This window comes from Mytilus galloprovincialis, chromosome 12, assembly GCF_965363235.1.
Source record: "Mytilus galloprovincialis chromosome 12, xbMytGall1.hap1.1, whole genome shotgun sequence".
In the NCBI taxonomy this organism is placed as follows: Eukaryota; Metazoa; Mollusca; class Bivalvia; order Mytilida; family Mytilidae; genus Mytilus; species Mytilus galloprovincialis.
The window spans coordinates 38340730-38365953 of record NC_134849.1 but is presented as its reverse complement, the minus strand read 5'-3'; the positions used below and the strand labels follow the sequence as shown (position 1 = coordinate 38365953).

The window sequence follows — 25224 nt, the reverse complement described above, 5'->3', positions numbered from 1 at the left end:
TGCGGCGGGGTTAAACATGTTTGTGAGATCTCAACCCTCCCCCTATACCTCTAACCAATGTAGAAAAGTAAACGCATAACAATACGCATATTAAATTCAGTTCAAGAGAAGTTCGAGTCTGATGTCAGAAGATGTAACCAAAGAAAATAAACAAAATGACAATAATACATAAATCACAACAGACTACTAGCAGTTAACTGACATGCCAACTCCAGACTTCAATTAAACTGACTGAAAGATTATGATTTCATCATAGTATATATGTCCTTCTTCTCGCGGTTAGACCATTGCCTAGCCTAATCCTCGACTGAAAACATCAGTATATTAAAGTTATTTCCAATTGATTGATTAAGGCTCGCAATATTTCGGACCTTTGGATAACAAATTTCGCAGTGAAGTGTTATTGACAATGTTGAGGTCATCGGTAATAACGTGGCTAGCCGGATTATATGAGAATTGGGAGTGCAATCAGGAGGATTATACTTGAAGTCGTCAATATTGAGATCCTACAAAATGAGTTTGGAATTTTAAATTGTAGTTGCAATTGATTTGGAATAGGAATAAGAAATGGTTTGTACAGACTGATCTTTGAAATAAGGAACTTTTTTCTACTGAACTAATACGAACATATAGTTGTGACTTGGACGCATTATTAAATAAAAAACAGTACATATAAACGGTACTGGCATTATTTTGAGTGTATAATAGGGGCGACAGATAACAAATAAACTCAACTCTTTTGTTTAATTAAGAATGGATCCGATTTTCATTTTCAAAGGATAACAGACAATAAATGTTTCTCGAATATAACATGTATACACTAGACTTCTTCGTATTTTTTGTGTAGAGACTCTTTAATTTCCATCGAATTTGTAAAGTGTCACACTTATATAAATTAACAACTGTTTTACAGGAATACAATATGCATGTTTACCTATTGTGTCAGTTTGTTATGTTTTCGCATCGTTGTTGATATAATAAAATTTGATGTGACCGTCTTAATGTGATAGGTTTATCGCTACACAACGGATTCAATTCACAAGTTTTGACATCAGAAAATGCCTTTACCAAGTCAGGAATATGACAGTTGTTGTCCATTAGTTTGATGTATTTGAGCTTTTGATTTTGCCATCTGATTAGGGAATTTCCATTTTGAATTTTCCTTAGAGTAAGTATTTTTATTATTTTACTTTTTTATTGAATGACAGTTCTCCGTCTAGTGTATTATAACATGTTTGCTCGTTTGAATGAGTAGAAGCTGTTAACATTTACAATATCGTGACCATCTAGTTGTAATTTTACTTTGAATCTTTAGCATGTTTAGTTTTTCGATTATTTGAAGGGAGTAAAACGTTAGAATTGCAAAACAAGTTAAAAATTTGTTGAACAATGATGACATAAAGCCATTTACTTTATTTCAAACGTGTTTTAAAATAACATTATTTCAAACATTAACTTTCAAAATGGATACATTTCAATTTTAGAAATAACTTGTTATAAATGTTTTCGTAAATCGTTTGACAAATATATGCAAACGTTCCAATCCATTGCACTGCATGTTTTAAAAAGTAATGACATGAAATTAATTTTTTCAAATGTTTTATCCTGCAATTGAAGATTTGTAAATCTCAAATACCAAGACTAGCAAAACAACTTTTGGATATTATACTAAATATTCGAAAGAAACGCTGATATCGATATCAAAGGTTTGAGTTTTATACATTTGGTGAATCTGTGGGTTTCAGTCTTATTGGGAAGTTTGGATACTCATTGCAATAACGGTTGTCGTATTTTTACCAGTAAACAAGGCTTTTGACATACTTTTGTTTTTAAAGAAATCGTGTTTGTCTACATATCAAACGTTCAATCTTTAACACGACATTCTGTTAAATAGGAAGCATACAATTTCATTAAATTAAATAAGATATGCATTTATTTGTAGCATCTTACACATGATTCTGCAGATGAATTATTTAGATTATTTTAGACCGCTGTTCGAAAGTCATACATCGATTTAGAGAAATATAATCCGGGTAACAAACTAAAGCCAAAGGAAACACATTAACTATAAGAGAAAAACAACAAATCAACAGAAACAATGAAGTGCAACAAAAAACCAAACATAACACACAGCACGGACTTTAAGATAACAACTGTCATTTTCCTGACTTGGAACAGGACATTTTATGAAATCATCGTGGGTTTAGTCTGGTTTTGTGGCTAGCCGAACCTCGTGCTTTTATTGTAATCATTATGTTAAATATAACACAATAATTAAATGACAGGCCTACAGAACAAATACATTCAAGAACATGTAGAACGGATAAATATACAAATAAACAAATTATAGAACATTCCGACATGCTAAAGGTACTTATTATTTTAATAGGACATATGGGCGTTTCGTCTACATAAAATAGGGACAAAAGACACCAGAGAGACAGTCAGACTCATAGATCAAAAACAAACTGGTAACCCCATGACCAAAAATAAACATACAGACAGACAAAAAATAAAACAGAAGAAACAACATAGAAAGAGTAGACAACACAAACCCCACCAAAACATGAGAGTGATTTCACGTGCTTTAGAAGGGTCAGCAGATCCTGCTCCACATTTAGCACCCGTCAATTTGCTTATGTTTTTACAAATCTGGTATAGTCTAATTCGGTAGGTCACATTTGTGAAAAGGGAAGTGTATTTCTAGTGACGGTCAGTTTAAAACAGCTAAACAGCCAAACAGGTACAAGGTTAAAGAGCAGTGATGATCGAAAATGTCCCAAAGTGTGAAAAATACAGCTAAGGTTATATATGCCTGGTAGAAAACTATTACTCTTACTGTTAATAATTCATACTTTTGAAAAAAGTTAATTCATTAAAATTCCCATTTAATTGATGTGAATGTTAAGACCGAAGTGCTGACATACAACAGAATAAAAACAAACACGTAAAACACCTAGCACAGCACATAAAAGCAGCACAACAGAACCACGCATTGTCTGTCACACGACTGTATCCTCACCTTCAAAGTCCCGTCAAAGTTTAATTTCTAAAAAAATGATATAGTTAAAAATCTTGTTTGTTTTTGTTTATTTTTTATGTATTTCAAAAAATATCAATGTTATAGTGTTCAGGTATAGTTGAAACCGATTGCAATCTTAAAGTTCTACGAAACAAACAACAACACGATTTGGTTGACCGTAATAGAAAATCCGGGTCAACATCTGCGTCCTCTATATTTGCTGTAAATGTTTTCCATTAGTTAAAAAATTCAACTAGATTATATGCCATTTGTATGATGTGGAAACATTATTATAAATGAATTGCATCTTAGACTCAGAAGGAGTCGTTCTCTATTAACGATATTTTATAAATGCTATGACAATTCCTTCAATGCATTTTATTCGAATGCAGAAAACGAGAATGATAGATTGGAAACAGTTGGCAGTCCATACAGACTAAATAATTGAAAATGTATTCTGTCTAACAAATTGGATTTTTTAAAAGTATTGTCAACAAGAGCTAGGAAGAACGTTACTATTAAATCGTGATTATACAATACCAGAAAAACTAATCATTGAGAACTTTAATATTTTGGACCTTCGTGAAAAATCGAAATGTTCTGAACTATATCAAATTCATTCATTAGGGCTTTTTAAACAAATTGCATGCAACGGAAACGATATAATGGTAATACGTTAAATGTTCGTCCTTGATTCAGAATTAATTAAATCTGGATTTGGGTAAGATGGTGCAAGCATGCGATTTTTATTGTGTCTTACACTTTGAGAAACGAATAATATTTAGCTACTTTATTTAAATATTGTGTAAAAACGTCAATTATGAGCTATGAAAGTCAAGTGGCTCGAGTATTTTTCTGAGGAAGTTTTAAAAAAATGCAAAGAAATATTTTAACAGTTGGTTAGCTTTCATCGGTCTTCACTATCTACAGATTTATAACTTTTGGTTATATTTATAATTTAGAATCAGCATTGAAGGTGGAGCACGATTCCACAGTTAATTAATTATATCGATGTGCCATTTGTATGCAAGAGTGACATTCCGTTGTATTATGTGCCAATTCGAAAAAGTTATGCGAGTATTGTCTTCCTTTAACAGGTTCATTATTTTATAATTAAGTTTACGTTTCTGATATAATTTTGAATAATTACAAAATGTATCAATTCAATATATTTCAGTTTTTGTTATTGGTGTATCACAAACATTCATGTACGAATATAATTTCATAAATTTGAAACTTTTAAAATAATTACATACCAGTATAAAAAACTGTTCATCATTTTTGAAAAAGCCTATACATAAAAATAGAATTATTTATCTTCCCTTCATGATAGATTGATTGGGAAATGAACCAGAGTTATCTAATGGTAATCACAGAGAGGGACTAGCAAGCAATTTTTAATTGTAGCTTAGTTAACGTTTAAACAATTTTCCACTATAAACAAATATTACATTATACAAATATAATGACTTTGTTAGTTAAATCTACAAATTTTATTAGATATGATGAATTTTTATTACAATAGATTAATATGCTAACTTGTACATTAAACTAGGTGTGTAGAAAATTAGTCAATACTGATAATAAAGGATTTATACCTTAACATAGTCAGTCAGAATAAAATTGAGAATGGAAATGGAGACTGTGTCAAAGACACAACAGCCCGACAACAGGAATGCAGGCATCTGACTGTCTGAGAAGATTGGATATATATTGTTTTTATTGTAAACCACTTTCTATTAACTACTTATATTATTTTGAGAATCGAATCTAATGCAAGTTAAAAAAAAAGCTTGTTGTTTGCGTATGTATTGTCCACAACTGTATCTTTTGTACAGGTTTATTCATTAATTTTGATAATAATGGTGTGCACAGCATGTACATAAAACGCAGAAGCAAACATCTTCATGAGACTACCGTTTGTTTTTCACCTTTTTCTGGTGTTTTTTGGTGTCTGTGTTTGTAATAGTATTTAATGTGCCATTTGCAGTAGAATATTTATATGCTTGATGGAAGTTGTTAATTGAAATAATCAGCCATTTAGTTTTTCTCCAATAAACAATATGAACTTTAGATGTAATTATATTATTCCAAGTATAATTGTATGGTTTCTTAACATTTAAAAAGAAAACAACGATATACCTAGAAATATGTAGGAAAAAAAATGAATGGAGATGTATATAGTCCATAACTAATTGATAAACGGAAATTTTCATTTTCTTCCTAATAAACGAGAAATAATATATGGAAGCACCTTTAGGTGTATACACTATTAGTGACCACGCATTCTGCGATTGAAATGATAATTTCTTAATTGATTATATATATTCACATACTTGTTTTCCACTAGTACAGCGCCAACGAATATGAGAGAGATAGTAATATAAAAGATTAATTCGGAATTTAGAACTGGTTTCCAAGTAAATTATTATAGTTTAAGTCCTGATCACAGGTATAATGATATTTGTATGTATTACCGGAACAATACTGAGAGCTCATTCGAAGTTAGTTTTGTTTTCTTTTGCTCTCTCGATTTGTTTTTATATCTCGATCAATCTCCTTAGACATATTAACATAGATATAATTACATCGTTATTGTCAAATGCGAAAGTTCAAAACTGTTGATTAAAAAATGAACAAACGAACTTTTCTTGTGTTTTTATTTTATATGAACAAACTAAGTTGGAAAATTACAATAAGTCTAAAAGTCTGTATGAAACAAGTGTTTTCATAGTCTGATATTGAGCGTTTAATTGTCGTATTTAATAACTCATCGACCTGCAGAAACAGTATTAAGTGAACAATAATTTATAATATTGGAGTTTCCGTATCACCCTTTCAACTATTTACAACGTATTTGCAGTAGTTAATAGTTTAATAATGATGCTTTCTCTAAGTCAACTTATTTGCAATAATTGAAAACAAATCCTCAACAAAGTACAAAATATAAGCAGATGTGGTATGATTTCTCTGCTATTTTTCTGTTAAGTATATGATAAAATTAATTTATAGAAAAAAAATCAGAAATATCCTATATTACAAAAAAAATCGATTTATACCCGCGGGCACCCTTAAATTAAAACTGGGTCAGGTGTAGGATTGACAGACCAGGTAAAAATTGGACAATCAAAGTGGAACGGAAGAACTTTCAGTCATCCGACACATCAAGATTGTGCGTTAAACATTTTAACAATGACCAGTTTGTGGTAAATCAGTTAGTTGCAGCATCAAATGGATATAAAATGAAAACGTTGCAGTTACAATCAGACGTTATTGATGTTATTTGGAGGAATTCTGTGTTACCGGCTCAAGCGAGTAATCAGTCTCGTTGAGATGATCAACAATAATCTATAAATACCTGCATTTCAGTCTGCAAAAGTGATGTAGACACAAAAGAAACAAGTGTTGTTTTCAGTTCATGTCTGCACTGGCAGCAACTTTTTGGTGCAAGACTCAAAAGAAAATCATAAAAACAACAAGGCACTGGTTTTGTAAAGATTGTGAAGCAGTTTGAAGTTGTTGGGTGTTACGTTTTGTTTCAAAACTAATATAATACTTTTATTAAAAGTGTTAATCAGAATGTCGATTTTTTTTATAGGTTTGTATGCTTTTCTTATGTGTATATATTATATGTTTTTCTTTTAAGAATTATATCTTAGTCTTCCTAACAAAAAAAGTACTAGTATCAATGTAAATGTCAATGCTTTCTTTTATACTTCACATTTAAGAGAAAAGTACTAGCATTAATTTTGATAGTTATGCTTTTCTTTTAGATATTTAAAAAATACACATTTTTAGAGACTACTTATTCTAAAAGCAAAGGAAATCAATTTGAATATTTTTTTAAAGAAGACATTGTTGTATAGAGATTTCTTATTAAAGTGTATGTTTCTATATTTATTCTATTCTTAATTATTATTTTTATCTTATTTTTTTAATCCTAATTAAGACTGCCAAAATAGCAAAACTCCATGTAAATCACTACTTTGCCGGAACAGGCAACATATCCACTGTCAATTAAGCACAAACTACATGTATCGTAATCGTATCAACATTTATTGAGTTGCTTACGTGGGTTTTTGTCGAATACTACTATTTCGGACAAAGTAATAACAACGATGTCTATGGCGATGCCAATGAGGCAATGTTCACAGGAGACCAAAATGACACTGAAATTGACAACTACCTTCAACAATAAACAAAGCCCATACCGCATAGTCAGTTATAAAAGGCCCCGAACTGAAAATGTTAAATAATGCAAACAAGAAAATTAACGGCCTTAATTATGTACAAAAAACGAACAAAACAACAATATGTTTAACATAAACTAACGACAACTACTTAATTACAGGCTCCTGACTTGTGACAGGCACATACAAACTGAATGTGGCGAGGTCAAGCATGTTAGCGGGATTCCAACCCTTCCCTAATCTGTGACAGTGATATAGCAGCACAATACGGGAACGAACTATTAAAATCACTCCTTTTCCGTTGTTTGCTCAATAGACTACCTCAATTATGTAGATTGCTTCCAGCAGTTAATTAGATGGTATTGCATGGTGAGCACACAAAATTAAGGTCAACAATGTGTAAAGTAATTGCGTTACGATATTAACCTTGCTTTGTACTGAAAAAAAAAACATGAACTACCTTTCAACGTGCTAAATGTATTCTACTAAGTTATCCACCATTTTCTACATTTGAAAATGCCTGTACCAAGTCAGGAATATGACAGTTCTTGTCCATTCGTTTTAAATGCGTTTTGTTATTTGATTTTGCCATGTGATTATGGACTTTCCCAATTGATCTTCCTCTAAGTTCAGTATTTCTGTGATTTTACTTTTTACCTTTCTCAGAAAGACATTCTGCCTACCTAGACACAATATGTTAAATGAAGAACAATAATTTGAAAGTATTTAGTTTTACGATTTCAAGGTTCAAACCCAGGAATTCTGCAATTTAGGCAATCACGCTACAACGAGACATTATAAACGGTTCTACTGAATTGAGCGGTTGCTATTTTGAAAATAATATTACTTTTCCCTGTGAATTCCACTATTTTAAAAGAGTGCAGTGAACATAAGAATCCTAGAAAGTATATGTATTGGAATTTAAACATCATTTTGTTAACCACGATAAACTATGATACAAATCTACAAGATTCGTATGTACAAATATAGAATGCGTAAATGTGTCTCATTTATTTTTTTTCTTCATACTTCTTCAAATGCAAACAAACGTTGACGGCTAATCCTAAAGGCATCTCGAAAAATTCTTTTAGATCCTTTTTGTCGAGTGCTAATAAGGCAGCCCCATTGACTTGTTCTGATCTGAATTTCTCAACATACGGCGCACAGTTAGGTATTGACTCTATGAACTCACAAACTGTTTGCACCTGGAGAGAAACAACATATATAAAATGCTAAATTAATTTCACAACATAGGTTAATGTTTCACAATATAGTTACTTGTTGATACAAACCATATATCTAGCATATGTAAAGAATATAAGTGCGACATTTATGCTCTCTATTCTGATTTGTTGATATGTATCAACATTTTCAGACTGTTTAGATTTATAGCAACAGAATAATATACGTATGTGTACAAATTGCTTGATTATCTAAATCTCAGGGCAGACACATATTTACATCTTTTGTAATCAAACCCTCATCCATGTAACTACAAACTATTTATAGACTTTTAATTGCAAGGCTTAACCATGTTAATCTTTCTAAGTGCTCACACTTAAAAAACATATACGTCAAAGCACTGTGGGTAATTGCAAGAAATATCTTAGATGAAAACCTACTTTTTTATCGAAATGTTGTCCTCACAGAATTATATTCTCTAAACATTGCAGATCGTTTTATTTATGTATCGCAAACTCCATCAAATCATTCCTTAACAAGGAAAGATGTATTATCATGCTGATTGCACCTTGGTAGTAGATAGTGTTCGATTTAATTTAAATTTTAGTTGTTTGACAGAGATGTTGATTTAAAGCCAGCCTTGCTGCTGGTAGTGGACACTCATCATTTCGACCAGTGAATATTTTACTCATTAAAGTCCAAAATTAAGATAAAAAAAAACATTATTATTGGTAAATATGTTAACATTAAATATTCATACGTTAAAATTGTAAGACATTTTGATATGTTTTTTGTTTTTTTTTATTAAAAATCGCAATTTAAATACTAACTCGATTTTCAATCAATACATTCACCGTTAAATTATTTATCAAACCCGACACCCCATGTATACAATTTGATGTTACTCGCGTTTTGAACTATTCATTTGAGTCACGAACGTTTGAGAAGACATTCATCGTTGGATATGTTCCAAATTAAATATAATTATATACGTGCGAGGATTTTAGAAAAAAATGCTTATACTAAGGTAATATTTATACATACATTCCAATCTGCTGGTCTCCCGCTGAAATTATGCGCCTTTTCGATAGCCACCTGTGCTCCAGCTCCAGCTCCTGTAGCAAATTCTGATGATAAAAAGGTATTTCAAATTGTGATATTTGCTGTAAATAATGTATTTATTCACTTGTGTTATATAAAGTCTGCTTGTTGATTGATATGTGTATTCACCCCAAGAATTTACATGCAACGGATGTTAAAAAAAAGATACATTTAAATGTTGCAAAATGTTGATGTAGGTTTTTTGTACATCTGCTTGTGTCAGTTATTTGATACACTGACTTTTATTATATATATTATTGTGTATGTTGAATATTGTTATTGGCATTAGTTAGTATGTTGACTATTGTTATGGGCATTAGTAGGTATGTTGACTATTGTTATGGGCATACTACGAAAAACTGTTAAAAATATCACGCATTTTCATTTTAAATGACAGGAAAAGTTAAATTCACAAAAATACTAAACTCCATGGAAATATCAAAACGGAAAGCAACCTATGAAATGGAAAACATCAAAACTTCAAACGCATTAAACGAATGAATAACAACTGTCATATTCCTGACTTGGTATAGGCACAAATAATGTAAAGTTTGCACACACATAGAAACTGAATGTATTGAACAACATTGTGTTTAAAGACATTCAAGAATGCAAAAGCAGACAAATGAATTTTCTTCAAAAAGTATTTTAACGCTATGGCTTTGTATTACAATTTCTTCATGCACCGTATTGTTGTTTTTAATTAACTGTTTGGATGAAATAGGCTATTAATGTTTATTAACAGTTCAGTTGAAATCAACGTTTAATATAATATACGTTGGTATCACTAGGAATAGAACAATAAGGTGAAGCGATTACAATAAACATTTATCAATGTATCCATTTGCTGATTGGAACAATTAACTACCCATCAAAACTAGATGTCGAAAAAAGTAAACAATAAATTATATCGACCTCTATTTTCTGTATTTCCCTTCTTCGAATTACAATCTGAAGCCAATATATAACAGTTAGGTCATACAGATGGACGTTAACGATATTTCGATAGCATTCCATTTAACAGTTTATGTATCGGGTTAGAAGTGGTAGAATATATAAAAAATAATATAAATTCTGGAAATAGGTGACTGAACTAAGTACAACCATAATTTATAATTTTCCTATTTGTTCGTTAAATGTAGCTAAAATGTGACAAGTGATTGCTACTTTTCATTTGTTGTTCATTAGCTGCTCATTTTTTTCTCTTATTTTCAAACCAATGCCATACTATTTTTAAAGGAATTGCTTTCTTAAAATGAAGATATTTCCATACTCTTAGAAAAGATCTTCAAGTTTTGTAACGTTAGTTAAGTAACAATCCCTGACATTTATGTCAAGCAGACATACATAACATACGTACTTATAAATAAATACGTATAAATAGATAGCTCATGTCATTGGATTATAGATTAAGCAGTGAGTGTAAATACATCCTCTTTTGTTATTTGATGAAATTCAAGAGACCTCTATTATTAGCTGAATATGCATATATTTTCATATTTACGTAATGGAAAATTGTGTCTGTTTGAGGAGGTACAATTGAGAATTGTGTGCCTCATAATATCAGAAACGGTTTTCACATTCATAACTATTAGTTGTGTTGTTCCTGGTGAAACTAAACGAATGCATTTACACACACAATGCGCACATTAAACTTCAGGATCGCAGGATTGCAAGTCGGTAACATATATTTGATATGTTTGATTACCAACAAATATAGTCACTTATCAATACATTCTAACGAAAACAATTTTGAAAAGTTTCAGAGATTAAGTTATATAACAAAACTAGAGGCTTAAAAGAGTCGGTGTCCTTCAACTTAGTCTATTATCAAGCACACTCTCCAACATTGAAGACGAGAATAGACTCCAAGACAGACATCTCTATTTTGTTGAACTTATACTACTGATCTGTTTGTCTGTTTAGATTTTTGACTTATTAATAGATCTTGCTTTACTGATAATTTTTGTGATTTAAAGTTATACACAGTGTGTTATTGTCCTGATAGGACAAATTCTCGGGTCAATACAATTCATATCGTATTAGGACAATTGAACACTGTTTAACGAATGTAACCTGATTTTGTAATATAACATATTAGTATATTCAAATTCAATATTGGGACAGTATCAAACATATATATTTTAGATACTTAATCAAAAACTGTGAATAATTAAAAATATTCGGACTATAAATACACTTAAATTTAATATTGTTTTATTAGTTCAATGATATAAGGGAGATAATTTCAATTGAAGTAATACATAAGGGAGATAATTCCGATTGACGTTATAAAACAATTGTACTGAACTTTATTAGGAAAATATTAGCCAATCAAATTGCGTGACATTACTCTAAATCAGAGTAAAAGAATTTGTCTTACATATATGGACAATTGGTATATATATTTTTTCTGTACATATACGTTCCTTTCAGTCATATTCAGTCTGACAATTACGTTTAACCATATACCTTTATAATAAGTGTGACTAAGTTTAGTTAAATTTTTCTCTTTAGTTTAAGAGAAGATTTTTGTAAAATATAACAACAAATTGCAAAAAAAATGTTTAAAAAAGATTATAAGGGCATTTTTGTCGTGTTTACTTATTTGAAGATCTTGTTTTGCTGAACAATTTTGTTGATTAATTAATTAATGCCATTCGACAAAGTCAAGCAATCTCACAATTGACTGATGCCAAGCAATGGTTCCGAACGGATGCCAAGTAAAGACTTAAGATTGAGATTTCATTATTAATAAGGTCCACAAATCAACCTAAAAACAACGATTGAAATTAATACTCATCAACATTTTACGATTTAAACATTGGTGTGTGAAAGGATGGATCAAATGTAAGATATTTTTAAAAGCGGAAGTGATGTATCGACTAAGATTTTACTTTGAGTGATGTTTTAGTACTGAGATGAAACAAATAAACCCTCATTTACTGTCTCTAATTACAATTTGAATTAAATAAAAGCAAAAACGCATGCAAAAGAAACATATATTTGATGTCTTTTACCTGTATAGATGTCATTTTTAAAATCAAAGATGCCACAATGACGAGATAGATTATATTCGTGGCTACCCTCTTAATATGATATAAATTCACCGCAAGGCATGTTCATACATGCGTGTATAGCAATTTGCATGATGTGTGTTGTATGCGGCTCAACTATTAAAAATGCAATCGAAATATAAATCATAATCTGAAGAACCAGGAAGTAAAAAAGGATGATAAAAACAAAAGAAAAACGTTATGATTAAAACTCTCTTCTAGCTCTTGTAAGCGCAGACTAAAAATAAGTAACATATTGCAAAACAAAACACAGAAACATTAAGGAGAACTCATGTGATAAGTTCTTGTATACAGGCCAAACCCTGCCAAACAAAAAAAGCATAGCAACAAGTAAAGATGACCGGAATGTTTGTTAGAGTTTTAACTGTAATAATCTGTTCTACGGTCAACATGTTAGATTAAGTTGTATGATAGAACTGTGCAATTTATTAAGGGCTTTTATAAGGCTAATTCTGAATGTGTTTTTTCTTTCATAAACACATTTTCATCAAGGTGAGATAATTACTCTCTGATGAACATTGTTAAATCTTGTAACAGTCTTATTTATTTAGTCTAAGTGAATGCACACGAGCACACGCAATTCCATAAATTTTGACTGAAGTGTGATGCAATGCTATGTCGGAGATATGTGAGGGCAGTATTGGTGCTATTATTTGAATTATTTATTGTTAAACTATCGTTAGTTTCTCATGTCAGTCAATCTGAGTTCGATAGACAAGTCTTTTTGGTTAATTTTTTATAAATATTTGTACGAAATATATGCATAGCTTACCTTTGTTAATGATAGAAACTTGGCGACCATTTTCTAAAAGGTCAATGACACCGTAAACAACTGAAAAGTAAAGTTGTTTTGTTTTTCATTTTTTAAGGTCGTTAGGTTCCAAATCACTCCTGCAGCAAGATAATTTGATATTTAGTGGACATTATGGCCATTGGCGCTCATATTATATCTAAATTTGTTTTAAACATAATAACAATAACAACACATAGATGTCGACAAATGGCTGTATTTTAATCAACACAGATTGATACTGCATCAATAAACGAGAACATCTGGAATAAAACTTGGGAAAAAGCAAAGCAACTAACAAAGATTAATGACGTTTCTGAATCAGAATATGAAACACATCAAGCATAATGATTTTCAGAAAGTAAGCTAAACACCGTCGAAGCAAAATTAGAAATAATTCAATAGATCAACCAACGTTCAACATCATAATTAATTATTAAACAACAGATTAAATACGAATACCGCAAAAGTCAACAACAAACTTGGAAAATCCACATTTAGAGTATGGCGTCGTTAACGGCGATGTTTGTCAATGTTAATATTCAGCATTTGCTGACAAAATAATGTCACACCACGAAAAAAAGTACAAAAATATGTTAGTCGGACTATTGACCCAGTTTTGACAGAAGTTTTCGGCGATTTTGATTCTTTTCTAGTTTTTTTTCACGATTTATGTCTATGTTCTATAGTTTAAAAGACATAGGAAGATGTGGAATGAGTGTCAAATTAGACAACTCTCCATCCAAATAACAATTTATAAAAGAAAACCAGTATAGGTCAAGGTTCGGCCTTCAACACAGAGCCTTGGGTCACACCGAACAACAAGCTATAAAGGGCCCCAAAATTACAAGTGTAAAACCGTTCAAACGTGAAATCTAATTGTCCAACCTATATAAAACAACAAGAAACGACAAATTGGAAACTATTATTACTTGATATGCTTAAGGAGTATTGCTGCTAGATAATTCACCATGATAAGTTTAATAAAATTTATATGTGTTTGCTATTAAGAATATGATATATCTTTCAAATTATTACAAAGAAAATCAAGAAAAAGATCATAAAAGCAGTTGTCTGATACGGGTTTTCATTAAAGTTGTTGTTAGATTGTGCCTTAATGTAAGATAACGGTTCTCAAAAAGGTATTTTATTTAGACCATTCCTGCATATTATCTGTACTTTCATTATTTTTGTGAAGCTACGTAAATTACCAAGGTGGATGGTAGGACACATGTTTAAATTAATATAGCACTAATACGATAGTGGCCAAATAAACTGTCAATTGACAAACGACATACGATGTAATACGAACTGATGAGAACATGTTACTTGTCTGTTGGGAAAGAGGAGCTTAAACACATTTTTTTATTTGCTTTAATGCATTATAACAAAAGTAGTTTATATACAAATATGTATAACCATGCATATATGTATAAGCATGTGTAATACATTTTGTCACTCAGATTGATTCATTCTAATCTGATACACTATTTTGTTAAAAACAACGTCCATCATATGGTCGAAAATAATGATTCTTTTGTCTTTATCCTATGTTCTTTAATATTTAGAAATCAGAAGACACTTTGCGTCATTATGAGTTGTTTTGTGCAATGTATAGATTAAACCATTTATCGGCTATATCATGTATATATCAGCGATATTTTTTTCGAGGTTTTGACCTTATATTTTGATTTGATGTAATCTTGACTCGCGTTTCGCTACTTCTACTTCATCATGTTCATAAAACGATGACGTTTGCACGAATAGTACAATATGAAAAGTACATGGTCTACTATGAAAACTCATTTCACGGTATTTGCTTCACGATTGTTAAAACCGTAAGAAGATGAATTAGTTATAGAAACATTTAAAAAAAGTATTTCTATAAAATAAAATAATGACTAAGTAAAAGTCCTCAAATAAAACAAATATATTTAGATACTGGAGTATCAATTTAACAACTAACATTATCACATTTTGATTCCTCAAATAACAATCAATAACTCCAATAAATTATAGTAACATTTACTTATTGCAATATACCCATCCATACAGTGGTCTTACCTTCGGGTAAATTAGAAAAAGCTTTACCATGTTTGATACCATTCAAGTGAAAGTGTAGGGTACTGTCTGACGCTTTCATTATACCAAGTTTATCACCGACTTGTACTGTTAATGTATTTAAGGAGTATGAACCAATCGACATTCCATTTTTGAATAAAGAACTACCACTGAAAGATAAATGTAAACAATACAGGTTTCTTTTTTATTTATATGTTCTCACCCGGAGACTTCTTTAAGGTAACCCTTACTTAAAGTAATGTACATGATGTAAGACATGTAATCTTTGGAATTATCAATGTAGCTTAGATTGGGTGACAACAAATAATCTCTATCTCCACAAATGGCATTGTTTGACGTTTTCCAAATAATGTTTTCATTATTTTATTATACGCCATTTACATGTATCTGTGATTAATGAATTAATGTGCTACTTTATATTAGCAAGGTCCTTAAATATTATTTCACTTTCAAAGGCAACTATTGTCTCATTAAGAAACTTTGCTAACTTATAAGTTCTTGTTTTCTTTCTTCATTGTTTACTGCTTAATGGAAAGCTGCAAGTATGTCACATATAGTCAGTACGGTGTTTTGTAATACTCTATTACTGCAATACTCAATAACACTAGCTTGCAATTGTATGACATTCTTTGTTTTTTAAATGATATAAATATGCTACTGGAGCTCAGAAATACAATACTTGCAAAGTATAAAATAATACCAAGGCAACCCATAAACAGGTATATTGTTTCGATTAGTACAAGGAATATTGTTATTACAAATTGAAATGTATCTATAAGTTGGTCTTGGTGATGCGAAAAGTGTTAACTTGTGTACATGTTTTTGGTCGTTGAAGAAATCAAACACCAACATTTAACAACAAAATGTAGTCAAATAACCCAATTATAGCATTGGGAGTCATGCATGGATACATGTTAATATATAAGCTCTATAGTAAGAAAAATAAGGAACATTAATGCGTGTTGTGAGGTTTGGAAATGTCGTGATATTACTTTCAAGGGCTGGGTCTTAATATCAAAATCATTGATTGTATCGACGGTAAAACATGGAATCTAAATGCGAGGAATACCTGAAAGATGAGAAAGAAATAAACAACATCATGTAAAAATGTGTAGGGAGAGCAAAAAAATGTAATAAAAAGGATCAACGGATGCGGGTCAGTAACGGAAGGGTCGAGTCTGATAAACATCAACTTTAAATCTAAACAAATCAAAAGTAAGACAAAGATTTTAGGATCATAAACCGATATCTGCAACATAATAGCCGAATGGTGTTTAAATAGACTTGTTATCAAATATTATGTGATATTTTAAAAAAAAAAGTATTGATTTCCGATGATGGCAATTAGAAAATTTCCCCAAATTATATCTTGATTCAATTAAAACGACGTGCAATATGGTTACAAAAGGTACCAGACGTATCATTTATTACGCTAGAAAATAGAAACGATATCCTTAACTAACAATTATTCGAAAATATAAAATTAAATACAACAGAATTCTTATTTTTCTTGACTGACTTCGGAAATGTAAAATGCATGCAATTAAATTTGTAAGAATGTAAAACAAAAACATAAGAAAATAAACCACTGTATAAACAATATCATGGAAGATAAAACAAACTGGATTTCAGAATTGACAAGATTGAAATGAGTTATCCTATAACCGTTCAAAGTTGAAATAAAAAACGTCAACCTGCATCCGGAACGACAAAAATTGGTTATTACATTAAAAACACTTGATGAATTTACGGCACAAAATAAATTAGTAGATCCTATATTACCTATCTTTGAAAATTATCCAATATTCGTAACAACAAGACATAGGTCCAATAAATAGAGAATATCATATGGCTTTTTCAATATCGCATCCGTATCAACTCCAGACACCAATATAATCCCAAGAGCTCTGCTCGAGGGATTATATTGGTTGAGGGTTGATATGGTGTGTGATATTGAAAAAGCCATATCATATACACTTTATTATATACATATACCTCAAGTAGATGTTTTTTATGTAATATGACGTTATACAGATTATAGGTTTGGCATGACGTCATACAGATTAGGGATTTAAAAGCCTTTACAACAGTGTCTGCAATCGATGACGTGACGTCATACAGATTAAAGGTGTGATAAAGCTTTTGCAACCGTGATGATATCATACAATTGCAAGCTAGTGTTATTGATTATTGCAGTAATAGAGTATTACATACCACCGTACTGACTATATGTGACATACTTGCAGCTTTCCATTAAGCAGTATATTGATACAGCACGCTTGCCAATGATTGCATTACACATACAATTTATCTGTATTTACTACTAAGTATATAATAAATTAGAATATTCAGTATACAGCCCTTGGATGGTGTAAACTTCCCAAAAAACGTGTATGATGTAATAGTGTATGGCATATGGTGTAAGGTGTATGTTGCTATGGTGTATGGTATAAGGGGAACGGTTTAATGGTGTATGAGAAAATGTGCGATTGTGTAACGTGCGATCGGGAATGATGTAAATGATGGTGTACAACATTTCATTGGTCGAAAAAGAAGTTCTTTTTATTTTATTTTTTCAAATTGTAAACATAAACAATAATAATGATCTTAATATTTGAAATTTAATTGCATAATCGGGAATGTTGTATGGTGTAATGTGTAAGGTGTATGGTGCAAAGGTGTAACGTGTATGGTGTAATGGTACAAGGTGTATGGTGTAATGGTGTATGGTGTATGGTGCAATGGTGTTTGGTGTTAGTGGGAAGTTTACATCATCCAAGGACGGTAATTCGGAACTACCTCGAAAAAACGATATGGAGAAATTTAGATAAATATCCTCTAAGAAAGCAAATCAAATTAGCTGGAAACTTATATAATTATCTTCCCGGTGTAAAAAACTGTTTAGAATAGTAAAATCCAATAATGGTAAATGCCATTTTTGTAAAACAGAAAACAAAACCCTCACACAGCATTTAATAACTGTAACAGTATAAAGGTTGTTTGTCGTAGATGTAAGACATGTTTATGCTTTTAAAAAACACAATGTACTGAACAATACAGCAGATATTCTAATGGGGCAAACATTAAAATACTAGAAACATACGGTTTCAATAAAGAGAAAAATATGATGTCATACCCATCACGGTTAAATATATATTATTAATTATCAAAGAGGAACGAAAGATAACAGAGGGACAGTCAAACTCATCAATCAAGAATAAACTGACAACGCCTGGCTAAAAATAAAACAAGACAAACAGACAAACAATAGAACACATTACATAACATAGAAAACTAAAGAATAAGCAAAGCGATTCCCACCAAAAACTAGTAATAATAATCAAGTATCAGTTTCTTTCAATCTTGCAACCTTATACATCCAACAACAGACATGAAATATACATTAATGACCATCGTCGATCATGTGGCCTATCAAAATTACTCGCCGACACTCTACAGTGTTATTCATGTTATCCAAGTGTTTAAAAGACACATTTTGTAGTGTGATTCATAATGTAGTTCATCTTACGTACAATGTTAAATTGGTTTGTATGCTTGTCTTCCCTTATTATCGTTTATTACAGTTATAACTGGTATCAGGTTAGTAGGAATTTCCTACTTTCTATACTTGACCATTTTCAGTTATATTATTAATGAAGCAACTATTCATCAGAGTTTAAATGTCAAACGATTACAAAAAATCCAGTGCTAAGAGTTTTACAAAAAAAATACAGAAGAAACACATGTTTTTCATCATGAGACCCCAAATGAGACATCACTTGACAAAATATACAGTGGCATGTATGATATTAATGGTTCTTCAAAAACGCAACAGGGACGGTATTTGGTTATGAAATAAATTAAAGTTTTTAAATGTTTCTCAAAAACAAAAAGGAAAGGATTGTTTACGGGTAGTAAAGAATTATTTCAGTCTGATGAAAATGAAAAAGCTCTTAATTAAATACATAACATATAAAGCAATCTTCTATTAGTATAACAACACCTTATGTGATTTCTACATAGAGGAAAATTGAGAAGTGAAATGGGGAATGTTTCAAAACGACAGCAACGCGACCATAGAGCAGACAACAACCGAGATTAATTTTTGTTGTTGACATAGCTGTTTTTTTGTATTTCTGTGGTGACTAAGATTTTAACACAGTGTTGACTCCAGTCCCTAATAGTTTGACATTTTTACCCATTATTTCTGTTAGTTTTGATTTTATATTGATGTCAATATAATGGAATAGTATGCGGCTGTTATACACGTGAGAAAACAAACAAGCTGTAAGTCTAAATTTTGCAGTATTTCTGTTTGTTTTGATTTTATATTGATGTCAATATAATGGAATGTAATGCGGCTGTTATACAAGTTAGAAAAAACAAGCTGTAAGTCTAAATTTTGCTCCAATTCCCAATGATTGACAAAGTAACGCCTGTGCCAAGTAAGGCTTATAACAAGTCTTTTCCATTTATTTGATATTTGAACTTTGAGTTTGTCTTTTTTTCAAGGACTTTCAGTTTTAAATTGTCGTTTAATCTTTGAATGTTGAGAGTATTTACTTTTTACATTGAAGCTATGCCGTGACAAGTTGTTATCTAAATGTTTGTCAAAGGGAACATCACTTCATTTAAGATATAACAACTGGTTAAAAACCTGATTTGTTTCATCTTTGTCAAATACAAACAAAAGGCTGACAATCAGTTGCTTTACATTTCAGAATCACCAATTAGTTCATTCATATTCAAATGTCTACATTCGATGTAACTATAATATTTCAACGCTAGCGAACGTTTGAACTTGTTTTAAAATTTAAAAGCAACTTAACTTTACCTTCGTCAACAACGTTTTGCAATGGCGATAACCAATATTTGTATAAAAGGTGTTTCATATTCAGTTTCATTTGATAGATCTGGATAACGGTAATTTGATAACTTGATTTTTGTTTTCCTCACTTCACTTCATATTACCTTGCATTGATGCACCACATACATATTGAAACGCTGTCATCACATCGAGTATCATTTCATGAAGTATATATATGAAATATATGGTGAATATTTACTTGAAAGTATGCTTGTGTTTTACATCGACTTTTATATATTTTAGATGTTGTTCCAAGCGGTATGTTTTTGAAACAAGGTTATTGAAACATATCTACATGTTTTGTATCAATATACTATTCAAAGGCAAGAGTGGTAACAGTAATTTGAAATCAGAAAAACGTGTAGAAAAATCTCATTCCTTCCTTAAAACATGAACTTACCTTAATATCCAGCTTTCTTTCAACCTTACTCCCCAGTCAATTTCCGTTAGATCAGATGGTATATTTGTCGTCACACCTGCCAATAGATCATAAAACTGATCTGACTGAGATTTGTATTATTCAAAACGGGTTGCATTTGTAAATTACTATAAGATTGACAGATTTCTAAGGTATATTGACTGATATGTTTTGAATAAATGGTACCCATGAAAATTCATTAGAAAATTAATGTAATTATCTTATTTTAAAATTGCGTTTGTTTCGGTGTTATGTGTGTTTTATTGAATTATTTTTAAAAACGTTATATCGTTTCAAAATCAGAAATGACATGGCTAGTTTCAACAATTGACACGAATCTGTGACGTTGTATTGCACACACTTATTTCAGTTTACATGATCAAGGTTCTTGGCATAACTTGATGTCAGTTGTTTGTAAAATCGTTTATTTAATTCACTTGTTATTTTAACTAAAACTGTTCTATCAAATGATAGTAAAGAATCTAAAAACGCATCATCAATGTATTGCATGGTACTTCTAAACGAGCTGTAATGTGATTAAGAAAGTAAAAGTAGACTCCTTAATTGAAAACCAACGGAATAATAAAGCTGATACAGGCCGGCGGCTACGAACATATTTCAGACGAATTGTGCACATCCTGCTACAAGCATGAAATTTGGCATAGACCTTCCTCAACTATTAGTCTTTTATTTCAGATGATGAGGCATTTGAAACAATGCCTCACTTCCGGTAAAATCCAAAATGGTGGACATGATACTTAAATCGGCCCAATATCGAAAGCTAGTGTGTGAAAAGGTAATAGTATCATGCGGCTATACTTATATTTAGTACAAACCCTTGTTATGTACTACATTTTGATATATAATATAGATTATATGTTTTTAAAAACCCTGCTTCCGGTAAAATCCAACATGGCAGACATTATACTAAAGGGAGGTGATTGAACTGTGTTTTAACGTATTGCTACTATCATTGAATTATGGAGGAACCTTTCTTTGATGCATGGTTTTGTAGTTAGATCGAACAAACTTATCAGATAGGGTTTACGAAGCAAGAAAACATGTTTTTGAAAGAGGAAAGACGTATTTATGCTATTTGAACGACTTGGTCTAGTGTTTTTCAGGATGTAAAACGTGCAATTTACCATGGCGGGTGTGGATAACTAACAAGGTTGGATTTTTTTTTTTGCTAATATGCTTACTAGCCCAGACGCTTATGAGGCCATTTGGACGACTCGGTCTAGTTTTTTCAGCATGTAAAACGTGCAATATCCAATGGCGGGTGTGGATGAGTAACAAGCTTGGAATCGGTTCCTATGATTACTACTCCAGACGCTTATGAATGGCGAAGGGAAAACTATGATCCATTGAAACCCTTTTGGACAACTCTTTGTGAGGCCTCGTCACCTTATCAGGAGTTTGTACAGTATTGATGTAAAAAGCAATACCACGGTCTTTGTAAATGTGGAAAATCAGCTCTTCGATTGTGAATAAACATGTTTCTGCGGCCATATCAGTAATTTTAAAGATGTTTTAGTATATAAGTGATTTTATTTTAATCAATCTATCCAAAACTCTACATCGAAGATAAAAGACTGAGGACTCATCTTTGAAATTTACGCAATATTGGTTTGTTTTAACGGAAGTGTTAACTTTGTACTTAAATATCAACTATAGAATATGATAAGTGGGTTTTGAGGAATTTAAAACGTAAGGCATTCAAAAATAAGCAAGGCCCATACCACATAATAACAATGTAAGATAATTCAAACGAGAAAACTAACGACTTAATATATGTACAAAAAATGAACGAAAATCAAATATGTAACCCATAAACACACGAGAACCACTGACGTACAGGCTCCTGTCTTGGGGCAGGCACATACATACAATATGTGACGGAGTTAAACATTTTAGCTGTATCCGGAACTGGTGTGAAACAGCACAACATAAGAAAGAACTATAAAAAATCAGTTGATCAATGTTAAACACAACATATAAAGCAACAAACTAAGCGCCATACTCAACTCCGAAATATACACAAGAAACTAAGATAACAAAAATCATACAAGACTAACAAAGGCCAGAGGCTCCTGATGTGAGAAATGCGGCGGGTTAGACATGTTTTTGATATCTCAACCCTGCTTCCATACGTTTTGCCAATGTAGAAAAACAAACACACAATAATACGCACAGTAAAATTCAGTTCAAAAGAAGTTCGAGTCCAATGACATAATAGATAACAAAACAAACTCTACAAAATGGCAATGATACATTAATTAACAATGGACTACTAGCAATTACTGACCAGCTCCAAACCTCAATTAAACTGTTTGAAATATTATGTCTTCCTCATATAAATAGCAAGTACAATCCCTTCAGTTAAGGGTTGGTATTATACTATTATAACATATATATTTTAGAATAATAATTATTGTGTTTATTTCCGATGCATAGATAGTATACGTTAATCAATATCAGAGCTAAACTATGCAATCCTAAATGAACTGATAACAGTATCGCAATTATATCCCTTCATTATAAGTCTGTTTAGAGGTTTTGTTACCTTTTTGAGGTAAATGCCGACATTGTTTGTGCTTTATAAAGAATATTACCATGAAAACAACTCGATGTGAACTATCTTACTGAAAGATGTTATTGAACCGATGATGAAATTTAGTAAATGTGTTGACTAGTTTGTGATATCGAAAACCCTGGTGTAATACACAAATGTATCAAGCTAAAATATGATACGTTGTTGCATACACGAGACAATCTTACAAGTTGAGATATATAAACACCATAAGATGGTCACAAGGGAACGCCGTCTAAAAATGTATATTCTAACATGACGTACTTCAAACGCTTTGAGTATCCACCAGTGGTAAAATATTGATATATTCCTAGAGCTGTTCAATTGTACTCTCATGTCATGTGTTCTTTTATAAATGAGGTACCCGACGTCATAGTAAGATCACGTAAGAATATAAGCATTTTATGGGAAAATACACGCTTGTGAAACCGAAAATCATCACAACAAAGAAACGTTAACAAACGATGCTAAAATCTGGTATAAGCCAATTATTTTTATACCTATAATACATTTAAGTAAATTATCATTTAAATTCATCCAAAACTATATAAATACGTTTTTGAAAATAGCTTTAGAACGTCACTAATTTAGTTTGCTCCGTTCTTTCATTAAAATTTAAAAGTGCGTTTATTTATGGGAACGGCAAATATTGTCCTCAACCTAGAGCACTTCGACCCAAAAGATATGCCGTATTTGTCCTACTTGAATCCAAATAATTCGTGTGGGCTTGAATATATCGTGATTTTACCACGGGTTGTCGCTTTATGCCGATATTTTACCCATCGCTATCGCTCAGGGTAAAATGTTTGTCATCAAGGGCTAACCCTTGGTAAAATCACGATATATTCAAGCATCAATAAATTATTTCTTAAATAATCGATAGGAAAAGAAAACTCATCTCTGTTATCATCAATTTTAGTATTGAGTCACTCTGTCTATATAATTATATAATAAGGTATCAGGTTCTGCATGAAAGCCTTTGCAACACTTCATCAATCAAAACAACAATAGAGTACACCTATTATCTTGGATAATATAAAAACTTGTGTAGACCAGTCGCCCTTTGCAATGTTTAAAAGTAAAATACAAAAGTACGGAATGCAAAGGAAAAATCAGTCACTTATCAATCGGCAAAATAAAAAAATCAAACACATCAGACGAATGGAAACCAACTGTTATATTCCTGATTTGAAAGATGCATTTCATCATATGAATTAAACCAGGTTTGATAGCTAGCTAAATAGTTATCAAAGGTACCAGAATTATAGTTTAGTACGCCAGACGCGCGTTTCGTCTACATAAGACTCATCAGTGACGCTCATATCAACATATTTATAAAGCCAAACAAGTACAAAGTTGAAGAGCATTGATGATCCCAAAAATTCCAAAAAGTTGTGCCAAATACGAATAAGGTAATATATGCCTGGAATAAGAAAATCCTTAAATCACTCTCATTTGTATGACAGATGTATTATATTCTTAATTCATTTGTTTTTTTTTTAAAGAATTTTTGATTCGAACGTCACTGACTCTTTTGTAGACGAAACGCGCGTCTTGCGTGAGTGTAAAAATTCAAGTCCTGGTATATATGATGAGTTTATTTATAACCAATGGGTCGATGTCAATACTGGTGGAGATTTATTTTTCCGAGGGTATTACCAGCCAAGTAGTTAGCACTTCTGTGTTGACTTGAGTTTTCATTGATATGTTCATAATAATAAATGAACTGTTAACAACACTTTGAATTTTTGAAATACTAAGATTTTTCTACCTCAGGAATAGATTATCTTAGCGGTATTTGGCAAAACTTTTAGGAATGATGGTCTTGAATGCTCTTAAACGCCGCTCTTTATTTGCCTTTTTTAAACATTATTTGACTCGAGGGTCACTGGTATTTATGAT

At 31.3% G+C, this 25224-nt stretch overlaps 1 protein-coding gene across 1 annotated transcript in view; it reads right to left on the bottom strand.

The window, feature by feature from the left end:
• Positions 1 to 8149: 8149 nt before the first annotated feature.
• The window catches only part of LOC143053457 (neuralized-like protein 4), a 93065-nt gene continuing 75990 nt past the window's right edge, over positions 8150 to 25224 (bottom strand). The window contains exons 6-7 of the mRNA XM_076226246.1: positions 9439 to 9521; positions 8150 to 8417 (exon numbers count right to left, since the gene is read on the bottom strand). Coding sequence (XP_076082361.1) covers positions 8223 to 8417; positions 9439 to 9521 — 278 coding nt within the window. The 3' untranslated portion in view covers positions 8150 to 8222. The remainder of the gene's footprint in view (positions 8418 to 9438; positions 9522 to 25224) is intronic.